Source organism: Lytechinus pictus, chromosome 14 (assembly GCF_037042905.1).
Source record: "Lytechinus pictus isolate F3 Inbred chromosome 14, Lp3.0, whole genome shotgun sequence".
Lineage (NCBI taxonomy): Eukaryota > Metazoa > Echinodermata > Echinoidea > Temnopleuroida > Toxopneustidae > Lytechinus > Lytechinus pictus.
Window position 1 is genome coordinate 2,730,676 of NC_087258.1, and position 27,583 is coordinate 2,758,258.

The 27,583-nt window shown below is 35.8% G+C and overlaps 1 protein-coding gene across 2 annotated transcripts; it reads right to left on the bottom strand.

Moving 5' to 3' along the window:
- Positions 1-5,216: 5,216 nt before the first annotated feature.
- LOC129276049 (sushi, von Willebrand factor type A, EGF and pentraxin domain-containing protein 1-like) lies at positions 5,217-24,300 on the bottom strand. 2 transcript variants are annotated; one of them, XM_064109490.1, is made up of 9 exons: positions 23,947-24,060; positions 20,813-20,995; positions 16,285-16,473; positions 13,800-13,970; positions 13,420-13,614; positions 12,177-12,383; positions 9,648-9,809; positions 6,127-7,174; positions 5,217-5,370 (listed from the first exon to the last, which is right to left on the bottom strand). In XM_064109490.1, the coding sequence occupies exons 1-8, from the start codon at positions 24,032-24,034 to the stop codon at positions 7,146-7,148; spliced, it is 1,224 nt and encodes a 407-aa protein (XP_063965560.1). In that variant the 5' UTR covers positions 24,035-24,060; the 3' UTR covers positions 5,217-5,370; positions 6,127-7,145. The 2 variants fall into 2 exon arrangements, with proteins under 2 accessions (XP_063965560.1, XP_063965561.1); XM_064109491.1 differs by having other exon boundaries at positions 5,217-7,174; positions 23,947-24,300.
- Positions 24,301-27,583: the final 3,283 nt, after the last annotated feature.

Sequence of the window (27,583 nt, forward strand, 5' to 3'; positions counted from 1 at the left end):
CCAAGCGAAAGCGGTATGTGTCCTTGGTGACTTGTCAATTAAATCACTGCATCGATAGGATGAGTGTATGACAATTGTATTATCTAGGGAAGTGCTTGGAAAGGAGGTCAAGCCTTTCACACGTAAAATCTGTACCATAAATTTGGTGAAATCTTAATAACTGGAATTCACCTCCAGAGTAAATTTGAATTTGTGATAGCATTCGTGATTCTATTTTGGTTTCACACATGCTAAAAATTTGTCATTAGCTTTATTTTTCACTGGAATCATCATTCAAATTATGATTTTTTTTTCCCACGTGAAAGGGCGGTTAGACAAGGTATCATGTATAAAAGGTTGTTTGTCAGTATCTGAATTTCAATAAAATTCCAATCTACCCCTGTGCCTATTAAAGGGCAAGTCCAAGAATTCGCGCGCGTTACGTATGGGACATTTTAGAGGCTTTAATGACCTGAAAAATAGTGTTAAATGACTTTGATTAGATTGAATACCCTCATGATGGTAGACATCGAGGAGAAGAATAATCATGCAAAAATGGTGACATATGACCTTGATCTTGACATTTTAGAGAGAAAAGATGTGCTGTTACGTATGGGACGCAGTAAATAGACAATTTCTAAAACATTTTTTTCAAGTTGAGAATTCTCTGAAAGAATTTCATTTGACAACTTGTAACTTAGTGTGATAGAAGTCACAACACTCTAGTATATCTAAGGCAAGTTTCATGTCATATTAAAGCCAAAACCCTCTAATTACAGACTCTAATTAAACAAATTAATGACATGTTACGTACATGGGACATTTTGTCCCCATAGAGAATGTACACAATTTTCCCCATAATTAAACAAAATCAAAATAGTTTTGATATGGAAATAACAAAGGAGTTTTTTCTCTTAAAATGTTCTATTGAGACATATTTGATATGACTGAAAAGGAAATTAGTTTTTCATGGTTTCATGTATTTCTATTGTTTTGTTTTTTTCATATTTTTCCATATTTTCATAATTTGTTTTGCTTCAATTGTTTTCATTAATCAGTATTCATAACAAATCAGTCTTTAAAAACTAAAGAAAAGGTAAATAATCACTTTTAGAGCACTCTTGAAATTTATTTTTCTCCATTCACTTTGTACACAAATCTCCCCATTGACATTGTGTGTAAATGTCCCATACCTAACATGTTGTCCCATACCTAACAATTTTTAAATTAACTTTTAAAATTAAAAAGTAAACTATATTTTTGAAACTTTTTGTGGTATAACATTTTCATATTTGATAAATTAGAACTTCCCAGAGATGCAACAATACAAGTTTTGTATTATGAGAAATAAATTTACAAAAACATCCTCAAAATGTTACGTATGGGACATTCCATCCTTGGACAAGACCTAATTTGCATATTCAAAATAGATGACACCACTTTTTTCCCCAAAAAGTTATTAGGGGGGTCCATGTCCCACCTATGACTAAATCTTACAAGTTTTGTTTTGATTTTCTATGAGTTGTTATAATTCTCGCTACCCCAAATAGGAACAAAAATCTCATAATACGCGAGACGAGATAATTTTCACTCCGTCGGGTCGTCATCACCACTTCCGGTTTAGAGTCATGCTCGCGCGAGGTTCGCGATACTGAGTTTTCCACCACGCTGAAATCGATGCCAATCAGCGTAATATGTACAGAGTATAATACTTTTTATTACATTTGGTCAGTTTTTATTCCATTTGAATTATAAATAAAAATAAAAAATATATTTCACGTGAGAATAATTTTTATTCATGTTTTTATTTGGTTATAAAAAAATCAAACAAATAATGAATATCTTAAAATTTTGCATTTAGCGACCGGCCTGACATCACGATCGTATTCAACTAGACACTAAATATATTCAGCATTCATTTCGTTCAATTTTTCGTCGACCACAAAATGGATAAAAATCAGTTTCGGCACTTAAAAAAATCTTAACTGACAGATGAATACCGTGCAATGGAAAGCGTCAGGCAGAATTAGTGACTTTAGCAGAAAAGGCTGTAAAACTGTAAGTGAAAGAGAGGGTTGTGATCACGAACTTTCCGAGCGAAAGCTACGTTGTGTTGTTGTGCATGACGGCACTGTTGATCTAAATGGCAAAACAGTGCGTTGGACTTCCGAACAGGAAGTTGTAATACCGAAAAAGCTATCCCATAATGCAATGCACGTTACAGGGATTTTCCCGGATCTCGGCGAAATCGCTATTTGGGGTAGCGAGAATTGTCCCATACGTAACACCCATTTTACCAATTATGCAAATTAGGTGCCCCAAATTAGCATAAATATGCATATTATAATTTCTTTCTTAATGAAATTTTAAGATTCAACACTTGGGCTTTCTTAGTTCTTACCCCACCAAAAATAACTTCATAAATTAAAGATGAAATTTCGCCTTCTAGGGTGACCTTTTCTTGGACTTGCACTAAAATCAAAGAGAATGGACAAAGAGTTTGAAGGGCTTTGTTTCAGGGCTTGCATTTTCCAAAGTTTCATTAACTTTGGCCTACAGCACTTACAGCTAGATAAATACAGAAATAAACTTGATGCATGGCTGAGTATCAACAAAATGATGTGGTGAGTAAAAATGACACTTTGACAGTCTCCGTCCCTTGCTGCTATGACAGTCCAAAAATTTTAGATCCTAAGCTTGAAATGCTTTAACTCCAATATTTTTAACTAGACTCTAGTAAGATTTCCATTTTCTCCATCAGATAGTCAGTGATATTGAAAATGTCAAGTTTGTGGCACTCTCTATGATACACGTGTTCTTGCATATTTTGAATGGTTCATTTTATATATTTTGTAGTATCTACACATTTTCTGGCAGCAGAGTAGATGGTCTATGTGACATGTTTCCACGGCTCCTCCGGGAAGCTAAACAGTCCCAGGGGCAGGGCAGTATACAACCTATTTTTGGCCACTAGTCTACACTAGTATACAAATAATGAATGTGCATGCATGCAATGGGAAGAATATTTTCATCTTTCATCGAATGTAAATATTCTTTTCATTGCACAAATATTTAAATTTACTATTTGTTTTATATAATTCATATAAGTTACAAAGTTTTTTCAAGAAATATAATTTAAAAAGGAATAACATAGATAAAATTAAGATTAGGTAGGCCTCTTTCAAGCAACGCCTTTTCTCTGATAATTGCTAGTCGGCCTACAGTGGATTCCCCCATCGACTCATCAGCCATTTGCTTATTTTCAATTCTTTTGTGACGCGCATTGATTCATAAATATATCTGAGTCAAGTGCGCAGTCAGGGGGAAGCGCTAGTGTACCGTGCAATGTAAAAATAAAAAATGCACGGTCAATTTGCAATGGAAAATTAAGAAATGCATGTAATATTGTACACCTTTCAACCAATTAGATGGCAAGAATCTTTGAGTGTAGATTCTACAGTGAGGTAGGATGGGGGTCGGGTGTCCGGACACTTTATCTTTTTGAAGCCTTCTTTTTTGTCTTTGGATTACACTAAAAATATGAATTCAATATTTCAATTTCTTCTGTGTATTTTTGGCACATAAACACAATATATTTTGCTACTTTTTCAGAAGTTACCATGGTTATAGAGAATTTCTGTAACTTTTCAGAAATTTTAATTGTTTTAGGACTTGAAGATTATTTTGATGTGTTTTTTATGACAAATTAAGGGCTTTCTAGATTTTGTGCTACGTAACAACTAACATAGAAATAGAATAAATTAACATAAATTATAAGCAAATTCGAATTCCTCATTTAAAAAATCACTCCTCTTCACCATCTTGATCTACTTAAAAAAATCAACATCTTATTTTGTTTTCATAAGTATCATTCACACACAAAACAAATAGGGTTTCGACCAGTCCGCACAGAAAACAACGGACGAGGTCACCCTAAACATTAGCCATTCAAGCCATGGTTCACGGCCGACAACCCGGGAAGGTTGCGGGCGATTGGCTTATCGGCTCACGCGACATGCCCAGTACAACACGAAGCAGACATAAACACATCACAAACATATGGTTTTAGAATAAAATCGACAACAAATAAGATCGTGAATTGTGAGATAAATATGAAACCAGAAATATACTACTGACCTATCACTTTGGTGGGTTTTCCTTGAGGATGAATAGAGTTTTTCTGCCTTTTCTCTTGACAAGTGAACTTGACTTCGCCCTGAAATGTCAAAAATCAATCAATAATGCAACATTTGACAAAAGATGGCGCTCGACTACTTCAGAAGATGGAGATTCGATCAGATCGATCAGAGGCATTGTGACGCAGGGTTATGTTCCAATTATAGACGCCCAAGTTGATTGGGGAAAAAAGAGTCTGATAAACGATAGGGAAGATTCATGATATCAAATCCTTTGCGACCCTCTTCTCTCTTAAAGATAACAGGGACAATTTACCGTCGTATATGAAATAAAATAATATTTCGAAAAAATACAAAGCAAATATTGATAGATGTTTGAAAAAAATATAAGATGACAGCATCTTTAAGAATTTAAGGCGTTGTTAAAAAAAATTGTACATTGACCATGTCCATAAACGTTTTGATAAACGACCTTTTCGCTATGGACAGTGAACTGATCCCATGTTGTTTAGATGTTAAACAAAATGTTTCAAATTATATATTTTTTCTAAATAAAGCGTCTTCTCCCTCTTTAGCAGGAGCCTAAAGCGTGTTAAATAGATGCGACATAAACCTTTATTTCATGTATTTGGTCGAGTTGTTTTACAGCAATGTCCTCTATATTTCGATTTTTTTCTTCAATAGTTGAAGATGGTTGATCAAATTGTTTAAACATGTTTTAAAACTTTCTTCAAACACCTTAATGATAACAGTGAGATTATAAAACATGGGACATGTTGTTTAATTTGGTGTATTCTAAGAAATTAAATACAATATAATCACGAGGTTAAAATGTAAAGATTATTCCCGGGAGATTATTATCCCACTGGCCCCAAAATTATGAAATCACTTTACGTTTCCACCCCCTCTTTCTCTCTCTCTCTCTATCTCCTTCTCTGTTTATCTCTCCCTCTTTCTTTCACTTTCTCTCTATCTCTCTCCCAAAAAATGAATGGTATTTGTTATTACAGAGTATCAGATAGAAATGGATGGCATAATTAGGTCACAACTTGATTGGTGGAAAATCATCATGATTTATACAAAAGGAATAGTAAACGAGTATTTCAATCAAAGGCTTTTTAATTCGATAATTTCTATACACACATGAACAAGACTTGAGAGGGTGGATTTCATTGTAGAGCTTCATATGAAATTACGTTTTAAATCTAAAAAATAACAATAAACAATACAAGTTAATTCACATGTTTGAATTGAACTAAATTGATGTTCACATAATGGTTAGTCGCGTGCGTTTGAGTGTCCGAAAGTCCATACACACAGCTTAAACACAGCCCGGAACAGTGGTTTTCATGAACGTAATATTGCAGACATCCGGGTATATCTTTATAACTATTAATAATCTCACACCAGATTGATAATAGTGTGAACATTTTATCAAACTCCATTAATTTGATTAATTCACTATTTACGTCTCGCTGTTCATTTGAAAGTGTCCATGTTCACAACTCTTGCTATGGCAAACGGTCTGAAATCATCCATATTTTCGAGACACTGGCACCATTGTTTTCCCACTGGAATATCCCTAAGGGTAAAAAAGGTCGAGATTGCTAAATAGATTACCTACAGTTTGATGTATAATACTTTATGACTGGTATAATGGTTACATCTTATTTTTCTCCCAAACTTTGAGATCGAGCAGGCAGAACATATTATTTCTGTGGACAACGTCACGTGACTAACGTATGATAGTTTCCGTTCCTAGACCCTTTTTATTTGAAACAATTAATACAGTCCAAACAAACTTAATTAACGCATTTAATATTGAAAGTAACAATGTTCTTGTACTATAAAGCTTTGCCTTCTGATATTTATGATATAGCTACAGTTTGAGGAAGCAAATATCGAGTCCGCATTTGATTTTGATTTGCAATAGGGTCTGCGTAAATATACTATATACTAGCAGGCTAGCATCGTCTGCTACGTAAACCAAATGAGCGAACATGACCGATACTAACCATTATGCAGCCACACTGTCTGAACTTGACAAATGAAAACTCAATCTATTAATAACGAATACTCCATCGTCCAAATATCTGCTATAAATTATGAAGATCATGGAATAAAAATAATACAAATCTCAACTTAATAGGCAAAATAATTTAGTAAAAACAATAATATTATTGTAAGAAAATAAGACGAAAACAGGCCAAAACAAAGCTTATGAAAGGAGGGACTGGATCCCTTGTTATTTAGTTATTTTCACCTATTTATTTATCTATTCATTTATTTGTAGTTTTATTTACACATGGTAGCATTTTCAGTTACAGAACTGCTTACCACCACGGCCATATAAAAGTATAAAATTAAATTATAATTACTGATTAATTGCTTTCTAAATAAATGTATCTTAAAGTAATCCATCAATATTTTTTCAATATAACTCTTTTAGGCTAGGCCTTTTTTAATCATACTAACACAATTGTGAAGCAAATACTAAGCACATGAAGCCTATATTCCATTTGACATACGCTTTATTGTATTTTACAAACAAAGCAAAACATAACAAAAAGCAAGCACTTAACAAAAGTGTAACGCAAATTATTGTACATTTACTTGTGTACTTGGGAGCAAGAAGAAGAAGTAAAGGAAAAAGAAGCAGAAGAAGAAAAGAAGAAATGGAGAATGAGAACAAGAACAAGAAGGTGGAGGATTTGAATCGCTAAAGGAAATAACGGAAAAAATAATTTTAAAGATTGATGCATTAAGAAAAATGAAAGACATGAACAAGAGCTACATTTAACTAAACACGTCTTTAAAAAATATAATATAATAAACATAAAAAATGAGCTAAAAGAATAGAGGTGAAAGATAATGGTGAATAAGTAAATTAAAAGTATTATAAAAAATGAAAGATACAATGATAGAATAAAGAAAAGTGACTAATATGAAAGAAAAAAAAAGCAGGCTGAATTAGAAGACGAAGATACAGACAATTGGTAACAGTCACGCCCTCCTAAATGCCATCTGAAGTTAGAGCTCACTTCTCAGATCTGTTTTCACTGTAAACAAAAAAAAAAGAAAATCAAGTTGTTAGAAAATTCGTTTTTGGTTTCAGCATTGCAGAGTACTGGCGAAGTGGCTTCACTGTTAAAAATAATTCATACAACGCTGTTTACTATGAGAACAGTAGTTGTTTAAACAGTTTAATCAAGTGTGTAAAATCTTAAACAACCACGCTTAAATTATTGCCAATTAAATATTAAAATTTAAAATTTGTTGTTTAAGATACCAAGGGTATCGTCACATATGAATGTATGACCTTCGATCGACATGTTCTCTGGTATATATTTCCACATACAAAACATGCATTCGCATTTGCCTGAGATTTATTAGAATGCATTATACTTTGATAATTTTTATATTAATTCCCACATTCAGCATCATTCCTATACTTCAGTTTGGAATTTCTATACTTCAAGAGCCGACATGGTGAATTTTAACACTTTTTAATCAAGTTTTAATGTATTTTGTATACCTATGTTCATTGAATAACAATAAACAAATAAATTCAGGGGCGGGTCCAGGATTCCACAATGAGGGGTTACAAACAGAAGACGATATCTTCATTTAATACCCCCCCCCCAAAAAAAAGAGTTGACACTATCAAAACTGTATATATAAACTGTATATATCTGTATATTAATATGTTATTATATCCTTTTTCTATCTCGTTTTGTTATTCATGTGTTCAACAGTATTATCTTTTGCGTTCAAGGCTTTCTTCACCTTTTTTTGCCATCTTGTTATAGCTTTTTATATTTATTCATGTTTTGTTATGTATGTATGAATGTACGTATGCATACTATGCATGATGTATGTATAACTGTGTATATTCTCGTACTCCGAAAGGGGTCGACAGAATAAAGTTTCAGTTTCAGTTGCAACTTATCGTAAAATCTGGCAAGAAAAGAAATTGTTTGTTTGTTTGTTTTATTTCCGTCATAAAAAAATTACATAACAATATAGATACATGTAAAGAGATACAAGGAGTAACATATACATACATAATGAAATAAAATCTAAACATTGATTAAAAAGAAAAAAATATATAATTGAAACATGTTAAGAAAGTTAAGAGATCAAACTTTAGAAAAAAGACGGTTGGATAACCCATATTCAGCTGCACCAATTATATGTGCGGCTGGTCTTCCATGGGGACCAAATAAAAGAGAGAGGGAGAGAGAGAAAGAGAGAGTCATTGGGAGAGGAAAATGAGAACAGAAAAGAAAAGACAAAAGAGGGAACGGAAGGAAGAAAGAAAAGATAAGGTAGAACAAAAGAAAGAAAGAAGGAAAGGAGAAAAAAAAATCACTTTCAGTTTGCTTACTCCTACCCGACTATCTCCATCTCCCCCCCCAAAAAAACCAATGTCTCAAATGTGACAATGCTGATCTAAAAGAATTTAAGGTCATACCATTACGAATATTATCTGGGATACTGTTAAACAACTTAGTCCCCCTATAGAAAAATGTGCGTTTGCAATAATTAGTTCTGTGTTTGGGGAGGCACAAATTATTTTTTCGAAGATGGTAAGGTCTTGAGGTTTAAAATATGTATGTTGTTAGATATTTGGGAGCCAAATCATTGAGGATCTTAAACATCATTGTTTGAATATGAAAGTTTTGCCTATATAGACTTTAGGGTTTGCCATTCCATTATTTCATGAATTGAGTCAGTAGAAACATGTGACCGATTATTAATATTAAGGATAATTCTACCAGCTCTATTTTGCAACTTTTGTAGCTGATCAGTATATTTGTCATAGGAAGATTGCCATATTACATCAGCATAATCCAAGTTGGGCAGAATAACACTCTGATAGATAATTTTCAAATTATTCCTATTGATAAATTTACTTAATCTACGAAGGAACGAAATCATACGACCCACCTTTTCACTTAAGTGGTTAACATGAACATCCCATTTCAGTTCTGAATCAATATACATACCCAAGTATTTCAGCGAAGATACTTGTTTGATGGTATGACCATCAATTCTTAAATCTAGTCCATTGTGTTTTTTAGCATATGTCTATTTCCAAAAAGCATGCACATTGTTTTGTCATAATTGATTTTAAGTCTATTCGTGTCCATCCATCTATCAAGAATGAGCAACTCTCTATTTAACGTTGATTGAACTATGTGGGGATCTTTATGAGAAAAGTAAATCACAGTGTCATCTGCATATAGATGGATGTTGCATGACTTGAAAATAGTAGGTAAGTCATTAATAAAACTTATAAAAATCAGCGGACCTAGTATCGATCCTTGAGGAACCCCTTGCCTGATTGGTAATTCTTCAGAGTTGCAGTTATGAATACATGTTACAATTTTTCTATCTGAATTTTTTTTTCCGAAAAGCGGTGGCACAAGTACAATGTCGGTTTATAGGAATAGAAGGGGTGGGGAGGGTGAGGATATGCCCCTATCATTTTCCCCGCCCATAATATACCACATTCACAAGTTTACTTACATGCACAGCGTATTCTTGGCGTCCAGACCTCATCCGAGCAGACTGACAATGGTCCTCCCATACGTACCATACCAGGGGTATCGTTACACGCGAATGTGTGACGTTTAGAATGTTGAAACACCGCCCCTTCGTTCGACATGTTCTCTGGTACGGTGCAGTTCTCTATTGAAATAATGATAACAATAATAATGATGATAATAATAATAATAACAACAATAATAATTAATAATATAATAATAATGATAATAATAATAACAATAATGATAAGAATTTAATAATTAATAGAAAGATGTTATACGAGAACCTGAAAAACCTACCAATAGTTCGGTCTGACAGAGAAGGGGCGAAATACTCAACATGACGATTCATTTCATTCCATACAAGCACATCACTGCTTAGTTAAAAATCGATTTATTGTTGGTTGAATGAATCAGTTTAATGATGATTCGTTTCACATCATTGTTTTTTTCCAGATTCAGAGATTTCAAACAAGATTGGTTAAAAATCTTGCGTCTGTCAGCATATAGCTGGACATGAAATCATCATTTTGATCATACCAACTGTCACGTTTGGAAAATGCAAGAAAAGTAATTCGTCATTATTAATTTAATTTTTTATATATATCCGTATAAAACACCCTAAAATCAGGTGTGCAGTTTGAAGCATAAAAGTTTATGACAGAGAGAAATAAATAGAGATAGAAAGAATGATAGAGAGAAAGAGAGGAGGGGAGAATGTGCCATTGATGGTTGAGTGATCAATCCAGATGCCTGGTGTTCAATAGAGTGCTAGTTGTATTGTGTGTAATGCTTCTTGCCTAGCAATGAAAAGGAAAGTTGTATGGCATTAACCATTGTTAATGAACCTTAAACATGTTTTGCATGACTCTTTTGTATTAGCCTATGTGTGTAGATAGATAGCTGTTGCTGCTGTATTAGGAAAGTGGTGAGAAGACACACCCTATGAATCTGTCTTGGTGTGCAGAGGTGCGCATTACCAGTTCTAGCCAAGAGATAGCTGGATTATTTTCTGGTGATATTTATTTGAAAGCCAGAATATGGCACTTTTCGTTGAAAGGTCTTCTTTACACTTATAATTTCCAAGTTTGTCCCGTACACTTCCATCGATGGCACATTACCCAGAGCTTGGGATTTTGAAAACATCGTTGTATCCTCCTTCCAAGTGTCAATGAAGATTGGTCAAGCAACTGGGCATTCGAACCAACGTGCATGGCGTCGTAGAGTGGATACTAAGTGAACATTAATCACATCACGGTGAGCTGTATCAATTCAAATTAAACTGATGAACAATGACTCTAATGAGAAGTGAACTACTTCACACTTTTGAGAGTGATCACGAAACCATTGATAAATTCTGTCAACAAGTGAATTGCCCAAACGTTATTGTATTGGCCAAGATGTATTACAGAGCCAGTGAAAGCGTTACAGCTTGAGTTTAGTCTGATTGTACAGAATAGTTTGAGAGTTTATTGACTCTCCGCATGGAGTAGTAACTCCTCATGTGTTCAACTTAATCTGAGGGGCTTGTTTAAACCCTGAATTCCATACTGATACTGGTATCGTTGATTTATGAGAATTTGTAAATGTGCGCACATAATATCTGACAAGTAGTTATGTATACGGAAGGACCGTATCACCGATGTGTAAGTGGTGAATTTGGATACTTGGAATTTACTTATGATTAAATGATTGATTTGTGGAGATCGTAAATGGCATGTGTTTGTTATCCTTATTCTGTATTATGCGTACCATGTGACACCAACATTTATTATTATTTTTTTTAATTTGTTTTTTTTTTAAATCAGGTAATTTTGATGAGCATAAAGCGCCATTATCTAATTTCCCAATCGAAATGACTAATAATAATGACATAATTTAAAGCGCTCTCACCATCATAGCCACCATTTTCATTATCGTCGTCGACATCATTATCATCATTACCACCACCATCACCACCACCACCATCATCATCATCATCACCTTCATCTTCGTCGTCATCATTCATCCGTCTTTACTTTCATCATCATCGTCATCATCAGTCATCCGTCATTATTTTCATCATCATCGTCATTATCAGTCATCCGTCATCATCATAATTATTTTGAAGCCATAATTTACGTTACACAGTTTTGAATATTATACAGTGTTGAACTTTACTTGGCTTCGGACGTATTTAAATTTTGTTATACGACATTTACGATGAGCGTGCGATGTAAAGTCATGCCAGGGACTTTGCGTTTTAGGACGGGGACTTTCCATGGCCCTGCTTTTCAAATTCATATCAGCAACCCTAGTAAAAGACAAATCGTTCCCATGGCCCTGAGACTTTCACAATGTGCCTTAAATACTATACAAAAGAATTTAGTCGAATACAGAAGACAGAGAGGAGTATAATAACGCACGCGTAGAGGTGAATTGATTTGGTTGATCGGTTTGGTTCATTGAATCCTATTGGAGCATTTAGCGTTTCGGGGAATCTTCCCGTCCGATATCGTTATTAAGGCCTTACTTTTGCAAACCGGACGGTAGCCGCCGATCGGAGGTGACCACACCCCATCTTTACAAGCGGACTTCCAAGGACCATCAACAAAGATGCCATCTTCGCAGGATAATTTGATAGTATCGGTGTGATCATAGAAGGACTGGCCGGAGTTCCCCGTGAGATGCGAGGTATGAATGATCCGAGAGTCATCGAATGACGGCGTCAAACACTGATCTGAAATACAATTAGAAGGGATGAATTTAACCTTGCCGAAAGTGTAATTCTTCGGACGGATCAGTGATAGGTCTATATGGTATTCCTACCTTAATGGTACGATGAATAATACCTGAATCAGGGGCCGCGGAACGGTTTTCAAAGTGGGGGGGGGGGGGGGGCTGACCATGCATAAAATCACAATCATAATGGTCGTTTTCACGTTTTTGTACACGGTTTTGGAAAAAAGTGGGGGGGGGGGGGGGGCTGAAGCCCCCTCAGCCCCCCCCCCCCGCTTCCGCGGTCCCTGTAGATATATTCTGAATACCATCTTTAAGTGAGGTTCGCCGTACATCGAGCCTGAGAGCATCTCATTATAACATTACGTCCCTATGCGCTCCAATAAAGGCGTTGGATATTATTTCACTGGCTTTAGCCCCGCAGCCTTTATTTACAGCGCGGACGCATTCCTGCCATGTAGGTCTCACCTGGGTTGAGTGCAGCACAATGTGGATGAATTTCTTGCCGAAGGAAATCACGACATGGCTGGAATTCGAACCCACGACCCTCTGTTTCAAAATAGACTAATCCACTGGGCCGCGACGTTCCACCGAATAATAATGAATATTTGAAAATATTAAGAATGGCCATCTTTTATGGCACTAACACCACTGGGAATGCTAATGTCTATGGAAGTTTTACTCCAAAACATTTATTTTCAGATATGTTTTGGCCATTGGTTCACTGTCCATCAATGAAGTCAACCCTTATCATGGTCTTATCTGCCTAACGGGTCGACTTTATTGACAGCAAGAACTTGATGAAGAAATCATTTTCAAACAAGCTGTCAGGTCAGCGGAGAGAAGCTGGGAAAGGGAAGCGAGAGAGAGAGAGAGGGGGGAGGGGGGTAGATGGATCTATCACCTCTATTTTATGTTATCTTTCAGAGATCCGGGTTTTGCGCATGATATTTATTTTTAAAATTTTATATGCATCATTATGAACAATTTGTCAGCAACATTATGGCATAAAGCAGAACAATAGTGGAACATCTTACCACGGCACTTAATGGTCATAGGATCCGGGTCCCATTGGCTAGTCTCGTTGCAATAGGAAAAACCTGGGCCAGACAAGGTCCTGTCCCCGATGCACTTGAGGACTACACTTGAGTGGACCTCATACGAATCGCCTTCAGCATGATTAGGATCTAATTCGATATCTACATCAGTTGGAACAGATGGCAAAGGGCAACCTGAAACAAAGGGTGTAGGGGAGAAAAAGTTATAACACTCACGAGAGTACAGCTTTGTTGGTATCTCCTGTTTGGAATTATGAATGGAGTCGGAATGGATCAATCTCATTATGATTTAAATTTTGACCTCTTTTCTTTTAAACCTAATTTTTGTTGGTGGTGGACTTGAACTTTAATTGACTTACCAGCAGATTCGCAATTGAATTCGAGATCCCAGCTCCCATCATCACACGTTAATTCGTTTGAATTCCCTCCGCCTGCTAATTCGAATCCTTCACGGCAAAAGAATGTCACTGTCTCTGCATGAGGGTAGCTACCCGTCGTGTCATTGGTGTTCGGTGGAGAAAGACAATCACCTTCAAGTTTGATAGAAATAGAAATCAAGGGGAAAATTATACATTGCGCGGCAATGACGACGTCTGGAAGATGATCACATTTCATGTCGGGGACCTACTTTAGTAAATTTATTATTTTTATGGATAAGAAAGGAAAAACCATTAGGCATCTACATTACGGACGACGAATTTTAAATTAGCCTATACGCTATAATGGGAATTGAATCGTCATCGACGTGCATTGAATTTATCAAGTTTGACCCTTGTGAGACAGAAGTTTAATACTTACTTTGAGGAAAGAATTTTCCTTGGTAATGGTAATTAATACAGTTGTAATATCAGTCTTTTGCAATGCTTGCTCATTATGTTTGTTCACACGCCTAGCATCCATATGCTTTGGGGTCTTACAATCATTGCAACTGCATCCTCTGTCTCTGATTTTATTTCTTTATTAACAATAACATGTTTGTAAAAAGATAGAGTGACAACGAAATGCAAACTCATATAGCTTTCGATTTCTAAAGAAGTACAGTGTACATAAGAATACAATGGCGCACTGTAGCCATTGGTGGCGACCTGTAATGCCGCCAGTTTCATGGGAAAACTGAAAAGTGATTTGTGTTGAAATAGATAATTGGGAATATTTCCTATTTTACTTGATCACAAAAGGTGTTTATTGAACACATGACGAAATAGATCTATATCTCAAAGTTTCATTATTTCCTGAAATTGGTTGAAATGTTGTATGATAACGGTTTCAAAGTGTGAAAACCCCCTTAGAATTTGACAATATTTTATGTCAACCTTTTACAAATGTCCACATTACAAAAGAATTAAGATTAGTTTCAGGGAATATATCGTTTTGTGATGTTATGTGTCACAGTTGCGACCACATGCGGCCAGTCGAAAAAATTATAATCATATTTCAAAATATATTGCAACATTTCTTTTGCTTCCCCTCGCAAAAAAATTGCCATGAGTCTGATCAGAGTATCCGACCAGAGGCAACGAAAAGTATTTATCATTACAAAGCATATTTCCTATTGTATCTAGCCAGTAATTAGGTAGGAATCTTTAGTCTACAATCATGACAATCTGCAAGAAAAAAGCCAATGAAACACATGCCTGACATATTTTATCCTTGCGGCATCAAAGTCGCTTTAATGGGAATGTGATGGATTGTTTTCCATCTCTTGAAACTCCTAATTGGTATTATGATCTAGTAGGCCTACCCACTATCACTTAATTTCCTCTCACAATGGCCAAACTTTACTATGGTTCTGGACCCAAATTACGATACCACGTACAGTATACCTTATAAACCCCCGACCAATTCAAGCTTTCAAGCCTGAACTTAAACCTCTGTCACATTTGCTCTGCGGTGGCCGTACGGCGAGCCCAATGGCGAGCCGAAAACAGCCGTTTTATTCTTTTTTTTTGTAATAGCTACATATAGGTAGTTGAATCGCTGTTTTCGACTCGCCGTACGGCCGCCGTAGAGCAAATGTGACTGAGGTATTTAAGCATCAATTTGATCGAGTAGTCTGTTTTTTGTAAGAACTCTAACGGTTACTTTTGAGGGTTTGTGCCATCTCCTCAGGTTATCGCGTCGCTTTTGAGCGACCTTCAGACGTCCGTTCCATGGTAGACGAGTTTCCCATCTTTTTGAAGTGAATGATGCAAATACTTCTCCCGTTGAGTTATTTCCCCCTTAAAAAAGTATTGCCTCAATTTGTTTTAAATGCATCTGTTTAATAGCGATAGCCATTTTCTCTGCTTGGAAATAAAACACAATCAACAGTATTGTGTCCACATCCCCATTTGGTACATCTTGGATTTTCTTCTTCTTCTTCCCGGCACGGCACTTGGTACTTTATCTGAATTTACATTTATCTTTTATCTTGCATAATTTTTTTAACGTATGCATTAATGTGTTTTTTATAATGTTAGGTTTACCTTGTGTATGTATACCTTAGTCACTTTTGTTGTAATTGAATGTGATTTTGTAACTTTTTGATGGCATCAATCATAGGCCTTTTTAGGCCGGCCGTCGGCTGTCAGATGTGATTTTTAATAAAGAATAAACTACTACACTCTTAAAAATGTTGGGCAACATACGGTCCACACAACAATTGGTTAAAACTTTATCCAATTCTGGGTAGTTTTACACCAATACTGTGTAGTTTTCACCCAAAGCACACATTATTGGTGTAAAACTACCCAGAATTGGATAAAGTTTTAACCAATTGTTGTGTGGACCGTATGTTGCCCAACATTTTTAAGAGTGTACTATATACGTTCATAAAAGACAACATGAAAGCATCATCATACATACTCTTGCAGGATGGCTCAGAGCTGAACTCCCATGTTCCATCATCAAGACAAACACCCACATCATCTCCATGTATGGTTCCACTGGAACACGAAGCCGTGACAGTTTCATCAGTATCATAGGATGTCTTGTCCGGTGTGAAAACTATGTCTGGATCAGTGACGTTCGGTTTGGAGCAAGGTACTGTTGCAACTTTAAAGAGCAAAAAAGAAGAGAGAGAGAGAGAGAGAGAGACATAATTCATTTTCTATTCAATTCAATCCTGCATTTTCTATTTATTGATATTGAAATATGTTTTATACTCGCATAAAAGCGGCCGCAGCCAAAACAGTTGTAACAATTTTCTGATACAATATATTGTACACTTTTTTTCATTGTAAAAAAAAGTTTACCCAATTTTTGGGTCAAACAGGAACATGTAAATTTGTCGGGTAAAACGATTCCAAATATTTTGTAAGTTTTACGCAATTTTGCGTTGAAATTTACCCTTAAAACATGCATTTTGCCCAATATGGGAAAAATAATCCAGCAAAAAAAGCATGTTTCCTTTCTACCCAATTTTGGGTAAATTTTACTCGGTGTTTTTAGAGTGTATAAAGAGCTGCATATAAGTTTCATAATAACTGAAATACAAACAGATGAGATAGGGTGTACCATATCCTTGAAGGATGATATAAAAGGCGAGTGCATGATGATTGAGTGTATTAAAAATATGATACATTTTAAGCAGCCGACTTTGGGAGACGAAACTAGCAGTAAGTACATTCATGTATCGATGAATATCTCAGAGGGCATAGAGTTAGGATTGTATGAGAGTTTTTTTGTTTCAGAAAAATGTTTAGAAAATAATGAGGTTTTATTTAAATTTTGAGGTTAGGTTTAATGTTTGGCAAAACGTGCAGATCTTTCATCGGAGTAATTATTGTCGCCGTAGGCCAAAAGCTTTGATCTCTGTTACATTGGTTATTCAACTCCGTTGGCTCCATTCACCAATAGAGAAAAAAGTTTTTTTTAATGTTTGAATACTCAGTACTCCAAAGAGACAGCTATCTATTGTCGCCGAAGCAAATTAATGTCATGGAAAGGAAACCACGCAATTGTCACTAACAGGCGATATGTCAGACAGCACTGGTAAGGCACTGATAGTCAAGACTAACTATGCTCAGTGCCTCGCATAGTGTAAAGAAAACACGGTATATTGGCGTCCATGTGCTGACTCCGCATCGCGGGGGCTCTCTCTGGTAACCGGCGTTCTTATTTAAGAGAGCTCCCGCGGCGCGGAACCCCCCCCCCCCGCCCTTACCCATAAGCGGATCCAGGGGGGACCCGAGGGGCCCGCCCCCCCCCCTATTGGCGGAGCAAAAAAAGGGGGAAAGAAAGAAAATTTTTTTAGAAAAGTGAGGAGAGGAGAAAAAAGAAGAGGAAAGATAAGATAAGACGAGTGAAAAAAATAAGATGAGTTAGGTGACTTACATATCTTGCTCAATGTGGAGCTTAAAATATCAAGTTTTGAAGTCATTATACAAAACATATTTCAGCTCGGCAATCAAACTTTTATTATTTTGTTTGATTTACAAATTAATTTTTAAAAAGTGCTCTGTAAAAATGTCATATTAACATATTTTGCTCGCGCTGTTTGATTGTCAGGTACCTATCATTTTCGTGTATTCCATAAAGTTCTCAAAATATCACCATTCAGGTCTGATTGTCAAAAAGTATCAGCTATAGCGCTGCACGCTCGCATTTTGATTGGTGAGTTATGTATAATTACTTCAATATTAAATCTTTAACAAATTACTTGAAATCCCCATGTCATGACAGTTTATCAAAAACTTCGGCTCCGATTTGCGCTGGCATTAATTGTTAAAAATATATATTGACTCATGCATCCTATTCATAATTTCAAAAATGCTTGAAATGTCCAGTTTTCAGGCCATATTATTAACAGATTTCGCGTTCTCATTATGCTTATTAGATTAATGAATAAGATATTGATTTAATAATTAAATTGTCCCTTTGTTCAAAATGGAATATCGACAAGTTTCATCTCGCGCTTAGGAAGAGGAATAGGAAGATAGTCATCATTTCAATATGATGACAAAATGTCCTTAAAATGTCCAGGTCATATGTCAAAACTCAAAGTAATAATAATGAAAAATATCAGGGGCCCAATTCATAAAGAGTTACAACTGTTGTAACTTCACCATTATGGCAACTACCATGGTAACATTGATTGTGATTGGCTGCTGAGCCCTGTTGCCATGGTAGTTGACATAATGGCAAAGTTACACAGTTGTAACTCTTTATGAAACGGACCCTAGCTCTTTATTATGAGCGATCCATAAATTAACCCTTTCTCAGATCGGAATATCAAATATTTTTAAGCTTCGCGCTCACTTTATTGATTTTCATGATAAAAGATGGATTTTGAATGCCTAGTACCGTGTTTACACTTAATCGGCAATTGGTTCTGAACCAAATGCCGATGCAGAATCGGCATTTAGATTGCGTTTACACGTTGTTACAGCTCGCGGTTCAGAACCGCGAGCCGATGCAAAAACCTGAAATGATACGCATACCTACAATATACGTCATAATAAAGACAACGCTGGATCAGTGCGCTTACAATTACGTCACAATGGTAAAGTAATTGAAATGCGCACAAATTGCCGGTGCAGAATCGGCTTTCTGTTTACACGTAGTAAAAAAGCCGATTCTGCATCGGCTCGCGGTTCAGAACCTACTACTTTGGTGGTGCGAATTGCCGGTTCTGAACCGCGAGCCGATTCAAGTTGCTCGCGTTTACACGCTATGAAAAAGCCGATGCTGAATCGGCTCGCGGTTCAGAACCGCGAGCCGATTCAAATGCCGATTAAGTGTAAACACGGTATAGGTCTAAATCTGAAACACGTGCGCGCATGTTTATTCAGATACGCAACTTGTTCTCTATTTATATCATTATCCAGTTTCTGGGGAGCGTTTCATCAATATTTTCATCCGACAAGTTGTCAGATCTGACATCTTTCCATGATTTTGATTGGCAGAGAGGCACTGTTCCTATGGTAACTGTCGGATAAAATGGGACTTGTCGGATAAAACGTCCGACAAGTCCTTTCGTGAAACACCCCCCAGATCACACTATCAAAAACATTCTGCTCGTGCTTTGTGCTCGCATTATTAATGTAGGAAGATCCCCTATTACTAATCATTTTCATGACTTACAAAACATGAATAGAGTGTCCCGTTTTTAGGTCTAAATCTCCAATTGTTTAGTTATATAGCTATCCTGTTCACGATTACAAAAATTGATTGAATTTTCCATTCTTTATGTAGGAATGTCAAAAATTTTCAGCTCACGCTTTGGGCTCGAATTATTATTGTAAGGAAGATCCCCAATTACTCATCCTTTTCTTGATTTACAAAACATGAATAGAGTGTCTCGTTTTTAGGTCTAAATCTCGAAATTTTTCGCTCGCGCTACGCGCTCGCATCTATTGTTTAAGTATATAGCTATCCTGTTTAAGTTACGAAAAGTGCTTAGAATTTCCATTTTTTAGAAAGAAATGTCAAAATTTTTCAGCTCGCGCTTCGCACTCGCATTATTTGATTGTTGAAATATGTAACGTATTCATGGCTAACTGCGAGCCGTCCTCAACAGGTTGCTACTCGATCAGTTCAAAACGTAGGTATAAAAATTTTATGCTCGCGCTTTGCGCTCGGATTATTATTGTAAGGAAGATCCCCAATTACTCATCCTTTTCATGATTTACAAAACATGAATAGTGTGTCTCGTTTTTTGGTCTAAATCTCGAAATTTTCCGTTCGAGCTACGCGCTCGCATCAGTATTTAAATATATAGCTATCCTTTTTAAGTAAAAAAAAGTGCTTAGAATTTCCATTCTTTAGGTAGAAATGTCAAAAATTTTCAGCTCGCGCTTCGCGCTCGCATTATTTGATTGTTTAAATATGTAACGTCTTCATGGCTAACTGTAAGCAGTCCTTAACAGGTTGCTATTCGATCAGTTCAAAACGTGTATTAAAATTTCTGCTCGCGCTTCGCGTTCGTAGTAATTATTTAGTTGCATACACATCTTTTTCACTAACAAACATTGCCCAGAATGTTCAAATTTGAGGACAAAATGCATAAAATAACAAAAAAGTAGCTCGCGCTTCGCGCTTGCATTATATAAATAAGGATTATGATACTATATGTTTATGTTGATTTATAAGAATAAAGCTGAAAAGTGACTATTAGGACTACCCCTTCAAAGGAACAAACAAAATTCATCTTCGAGCGGCCGATCGGGGAAAATATGGCTGAAAAAAATTCCGGCCCCCCCCCTATTGGCGAAGGCTGGATCCGCCCCTGCTTACCCTACCACCACAAAATTATAGGCCTGCTGCCTAACACTCCATCTCACTGGCGTGAATTCCGGGGGATGGGGGGCGGTGGCCTGTTCAATTATCATGATTATGTCCTCATTGAATCAAACCATTCTACAATTAAGCTGTTTATATTATTTCACCCTACCTTCGCATCTCGCATTACTCGGATCAGGACTCCAGGAACCATCTTCGCCACAGTAGCAAGTGTCTGGCCCTGTGAGTTCGTATCCAGATGGGCAACTGAGGGTGATTGGGTAATAAGTTTGGTGTGTAGATTGATCAGGCGATATCACAAGGTTAGGGTCGACATTGGTAGGCTTTGGACAGTCTAAATCATGTACATATGAGGGGGGAAAATAAAATTAATTGACATTGACGTCATGCAGATATACATTGTTCTTATGTTTCAGTTTCAGTTTTGATTTCTTTTTCTCATTTCCAACAAAACAGTAGACAAAATCCATCATAAATACAGTTATAACAATTGAAATGTGATAAAGAAACATGTAACACAATATATATATATATATATATATATATATATTCATCTAAATTATACATTTGAAACTTAATATGGATCATGAAATATTTGTGGCTGAAAATAACATGCTGGAAATGGAAAGGTCCACTGTGAAGCTGTGCTTGTAAATCGTGGACCCCTCAAAACAAATTATTCATTAATATTAAATTACATAATTAAAATAATGATAGTGGCCAAAAGAGGGGAAGAAAAATGTGAAATAAACAATAGCATGATGCATGAAATGAGTAATTTACGAAGAATAACAAGGAGAGACGATGAGGAGAACATATCTGTATGTGGACTAAAATAAGAAAATGTTTCACAAGTGATGTATAACGAGTATGAAGTAAACGCGCAAAGGAAACGGATCAAAGTGTATTTCTGGTTGAGCAGTGGTGACGAGTTCTTCGATACCAACAATAATAACAATGACAGTAATAAAAGAGATAATAATAATGTTGATGATATTGATAATCACAATAATAATAGTAATCATGATACTAATAACAAAAATAATCATGATAATAGTGATAATAGTGATAATATTGACAATAAAAGAAGGGACAATCTAAGTACAACAGGGAGAGCTAGGTTTTATACGTAGCCAATAAAAATGTCTTAAGTTTTCTTTTGAAGACTGCGAGTAAAGGGGAGTTTTTCAAATCTATGCGCAAAGTATTCCAAAATTTAGGACCTTCAAAAATGAATGTATTTTGTGCTGAAAGTGTTTTTAGTAAAGGTAAATGAAATTCTTCAGACTGTCTAGTGGGATATTTATGAATAGTTTGATTCTTTATAAACATGTCATGAAAAACTAAGGGAAGGGCACCTGAATTGAATTTATACATAAATTCACCAAGATGAAACAAGTAGAGATCGTTTACTTTGAGAATATTATGTTCAAGGAAAAGTGGATCTGAGTGGGCACGAAATGGAGCATTGCAGATTATACGAATTACTTTTTTTAACAATATAATTTTTTCTAACAGAGTTTGATGAGTGTTTCCCCAAAGCAAAAGTCCATAATTTAGGTAGGGTAAAACAAGAGAATAATAAAGAATAAGTAAAGATCGTTGTGGAAGATGTGATTTTAGTCTGTTAATGATACCAATATTTCGAGAGATTGTTTTGCAAATATTTTCGATATGTAATTTTCAGGAGAGCTTGCTATCAACCAAAACACCTAAAAATTTTGTATGAGAAACCTGCTTAAGTGGGATATTGTCAAACATAATTTGAGTCGGTAATGAAGCTAAGGAGTTACTAAATAATATGTAATTCGTCTTCAAAAGATTTAATGAGTTTATTGGTTCTTATCCATTCTAAAACATTTCGCAACTCTGCATTGACGACATCAACAAGAACATTTGGATCTCTGTGTGAAAAAAAATAAGTTAGTATCATTTGCAAATAAAATGAATGACAGTGAATTGGACGATTTATGAAAATCATTTATATAAAGAATAAACAACAAAGGGCCTAAAAGACTCCCTTGCGGAACACCACAAGTAATATTTCTAAAATCAGATTCTTGCTCATTTAAATAAACAAATTGTTTTCTGTTAGAGAGGCAACTCCTGAACCACTCCAAGGCCTTTCCACGGACACCGATATGATTGAGTTTATAAAGTAAAATGTCATGATTTATCGTATCGAAGGCCTTGGAGAAGTCCAGGAATATACCAACTGTGTGAGAAGAAGAGTCAATTGAATGGGCAACCTTTTCTACAAAAGTCATTAAAGCGTGAACAGTACTATGTTTCTCCCAAAAACCAAATTGGAAGTTTGAAAAGATATTATTTTTCTTCAAGAAAGTTATCATTCGAGTGAACACTATTTTTTCAAAAATTTTGGAAAAAGAAGACAAGAACGAGATTGGCCGATAGTTACCTACTTCAAGTGTGTCACCCTTCTTAAATAATGGTATGATTTTAGCAAGTTTCATGGAATTAGGAAATTCACCATGCAGCAGTGATAAATTAAAGATATGGACCAATGGATCTACAATGTAAGGAATAATGGCCTTTAAAATAACGTTACTGATTCCGTCAAAGCCGGAACTTTTTTTATTTTGTAAGTTGGAAACAATGTTTGTGACTTCTTGTCTATTCGTAGGAAAAAGGAAAATAGAACTTGGATTAGCAGGACCTAAAAAGTCAGTAAAATGTAAAATGTCATGGAATCCTTGATAAAATGTAATTTGACAACATACAGGTACTAATTATGGGGTTAGGGTCAATCAAGATTGAGGGTTTATTTCCTGATTTAGAATGATCGAATTAGCAATAATAATAATAAAAATAATAATAATAACGTTTTATTTACCATTGGTAGTCACTTCAGTCGGAAACTGCTCTACCAGTGGGCCCTGCATAACATAATATGTTATTATTCATCTTATTTCCAATCAAGAAGGCAGAAGGTCTCATTTGTATAAGTCTTTGGTATGACTCGGCCGAGGATCGAACCAACGTCCTCCCTCTCATGAGGCGGACGCTCTACCACTGAGCCACCATGCCCGGTACTATGCTGCATGGTATTCGGAAATAGCTTCATTTTACCTGAATGTAAAATAATGATTTACTTCTAATAATGAAGTTCAAGAATGCGGTCTGGTAATTCTTCAGCGCTGTTCACACCGATTCCCCGCCAAATCTACAATACTGATAAATTTATCTATATTTCAAGAAAATGATTCCATTCTAACCTACGATATAAGTACGCACAAGACACATTTAGCGTTTATCATACTATACCTTGTAATGAGTGATGTACACAGCATATCAAAATTATTCCTACTCCGAATGATACATGTAACTTGATGATCGCCATGTTTCTGTTCATCACAAAAATAAATAAAGAAACTTGTAAATGGCTAGGTGAACCTATAACTAACAACACAAAATCCATAACAGGAATTATACATACATCGTATTCAGACTTTGGTCGAATACAGTCCAATAATCTCAAACAAACTTATCAAATAAAACAAACAGGGACATCTTAAACCGTGTTTTGTTTTATCTACTAACTTATATTTCATAAATGAGATTTGAGCAAATATGCAGAGCTATAACGTTCTACCACGCAAAACACATCCGGATATTTGTAATTTCGTTACTTATTAATAATGCGGCATACAAGATCAAATCTGTGAAACTAGGAAGAGACGGGGGGGGGGCTAAGATTGCAAACGATAGGATTACCTCCTATAATATGATTTATTCAATTTATTTCCGTGTAAGATAATAACAAATATAACAAATACAATAGAAATATTACATGACAACATAAAATTGAGCATCAGCCAATGCCTGGGGATCACCTGAGGGTGAAAGAACTGAAAAACTCTGTCGAGAGGTTCTCCACATTGACTGGTGTCTACATAGAATAATGTAAAATAGAAATGAATGTGCTTTGGTGGGTTGAGAGTTCGAATTGGTGTGAAAACGAAAATACAATACGCAATATTCGTTACATAGGCCTATATACGTTAGATCCTACTAACGTAAAATATCCTCATTTTATATACACGTCATGAAGATGTCTCGAGGCAAGGTAATTGGCTTTATTAGTGAATGGTCATTTTCCTCGTAGTGAAGATGGAAAATATCTTGAAACTAAAATATATCACAATCCTAGGCTAATTACCCCTTCCCAAATCAAGTTCAACAACTTCGTTATTTATATGTGACGAATTTTTGTATGTATCCGGATGTGATTTGGGTGAGGTGGTATAGGTTTACTTGCTCAGATCTCATTTACGAAATTAAACTTGAAAACTTAGAATTAAAAAAAAAAAAGATTTATATACGGCGTTGTTTGATTAAGTTGATAAGTTTGTTTGAGATGGTAGAATGTTATCGACCAAAGTTTGAATACGAAATTTATATCATTCCTGTTATGGATTTGGTGTTCTTTGTTAGGTTCACCTCATTTTAGCCCGTTTTTTTTATTGTGCGAAAAGAAGAAGAAATATGGCGTATATCAAGTTTTCTGTTTCGTTCGGTATGGGGATCATTTTGCTATGTTGCATACATCACTCTTTACAGGGTATGTATTAGTGCTAAATATATCTTGTAGGCTTAACCTTAGGTGAACGAGACTCGACGAAAGAAAACAATTCGTTAAAAATATACAGCCATGCATTGATATAATTACTTAAGTTAATCATTTTGCAGGTAATCGGTATAAAGAGCATTGGAATTGATTACGAGACCACATAAATCCATTATTAGAACTAGGTTAGTTAGACCCATAAAATCTATAGCGCTCTTTATCCACAAATATAATTATTTTGAATCATCCTCGAAAGAAGCAGGACTTGCGGGGTGGGGGATGTCGGCCAGCTCGGCAGCCTCCTGGCATACCTAGATTCGTGGTTATTATCATCTTTCTTTCGTCATAGGCAGTGTGAAATAAAAGTAAAATGTATCTGAAGTAGATGTCAATTAATTTTCTTTCTTTTTCATCATTGTAAATATGATTCAGGCTGTCCGAGGCCCACCAATGTCGACTCGAACCTTGAGATAACACCTGACCAACCTACACATAAAACTTATTACCTAATCACCCTAAGTTGCCCATCTGGATACGACCATTCAGGGCCAAGCACTAGCTACTGTTACCCCGATAGTTCCTGGAATCCTGATCCAAGTATTGCGAGATGCGAAGGTACATGTAGGATGAAATAACATAAACAGCTTAATTGAAGAATGATGTGTTTACATCAACGTTTGCCATTAACTAAGACATAGGGCATACGCTCTAAAAGGATTAGTCAATACAACATTTGTGACAGTGTCCGATAGAGAGATATGTCAATTTGATTGTGTTAACTGTTAGTAAGTTAATGGTTGAGTGACCATTATCTGAAACATATTCACCAGCCTTTTTGTCAAATTGTTTTTCTTCTTTAATGTTTCACTTATATAAGCAAAGAAGTAAAAAAGAAAGAAGAGGGAGATAGAGAAAGAGAGAGAGATAGAGAAGGGGGAGGGGGGTCAAACCAAAAATGTATTCTCATCATTTCGGTATTTTTTGAAGGACTGACTTGAACGGGAGGGGGGGGGGGAGTTCACGAAAGTTGTTAACACTAAACTAAATTGCCAGCTCTGACAATTTCAATGAAATCCTGGTTTGATTTGCTAATGATCATTAGTGTCTGTTACCATAGTAACTGTCAGAGCTGGCAATTTAGTCAGTGCTAATTCCTTTCATGAAGGGTCCTCCTGAATGACTTTGAGACGGACAAACAAAGAGTATGGGGCAAAATTTCTAAAAATATTGAGAGCGAGAGAGCGAGCGAGCAAAAAGTGGGACCATCTTATTACGAAAAGCTAATTTTGGGGTAGATTTTAACAAAGAAAATAATACGATACTTCATCCCTTTTCGATTTGTTTTGGTCAAATACTTTTTCTTGGTTGTAAAACCTTTGGTGGGTCATGGCTTCACATAAATACTGATAATGACGAAACAAAATTGAAATGAATTGAACTGAAGTGAAACTGAATTGACGTTTCTCATTTTCTTTGCTCTACAAAGCTCAACCAGTACCTTGCTCCAAACCGATTGTCACTGATCCAGACATAGTTTTCACACCAGACAAGACACCCTATGATGCTGATGAAATAATCACGGCTTCGTGTTCCAGTGGAACATTACATGGGGATGATCTGGGTGTTTGTCTTAATGATGGAACATGGGAGTTCAGCTCTGAGCCATCATGCCCGAGTCCATTGGAGTCTGTAAAAGTATGTTTTTCGTGTAGTCTCCAAAGAACGTAGAGGGCGTCAGACTTTGAAGAGTGGCCGCATTCTGTTTTTTTTTATTTGTTAGTTATACCATGGACCTACTATAGTAGGTCCATGGTTATACCAGAGCTGCAGGATGTATAGTGTATTAGGTGTAGGTGTGTTGATGAATGTGTGCGTTTTGTGACGGGGAAGGGGGAGGGAGTTTTGAAGTGAGCATGTGTGAGTGTCTGGGGAGAGAGATGAGGGGGAGGGGTATGGGAGTAATATCTTTTATCAATTTTTTATTGTACAATTATGTGCAAAAGAGGTCTATTCTGTTCAGGAAAAAAATCATCTTCTACAAAGTCTGTTTTATTTTGTCGATTGATATATAGATATATTTCTTCTTTCACATTGTTAGAGATATTGGGCAGTTAATTTTATTTGTAATAATTCTGAAAATTTGTACTCTCGTTGGTTTTGACATATTTCTTTGTTTCGTATGCATGTACAAAATCTTGATTTATATGAATTGTGATTGTAAACTTATTGATTTGAGAGAGGAAGAAAATAAAATATTATTTAAAAAAATCTCACAACCACACGATCATGACCCCAATGCTCCAATCCAGCAATGTTATTTGTCATGCTGGTTGT

Bases quoted from the DNA above. Each gene is read 5' to 3' on its own strand.
- LOC129276049 (XM_064109491.1), bottom strand. From the start codon at position 24,100: ATGGATTTTGTGTTGTTAGTTATAGGTTCACCTAGCCATTTACAAGTT. The intron at 9,810-12,176 runs GTAAGGCCTTAA...TTATTTCAATAG, and splicing joins CTACCGTCCGGTTTGCAAAA to AGAACTGCACCGTACCAGAG. The intron at 7,175-9,647 runs GTAAGTAAACTT...TTTTGTTTACAG, and splicing joins GCCAAGAATACGCTGTGCAT to TGAAAACAGATCTGAGAAGT.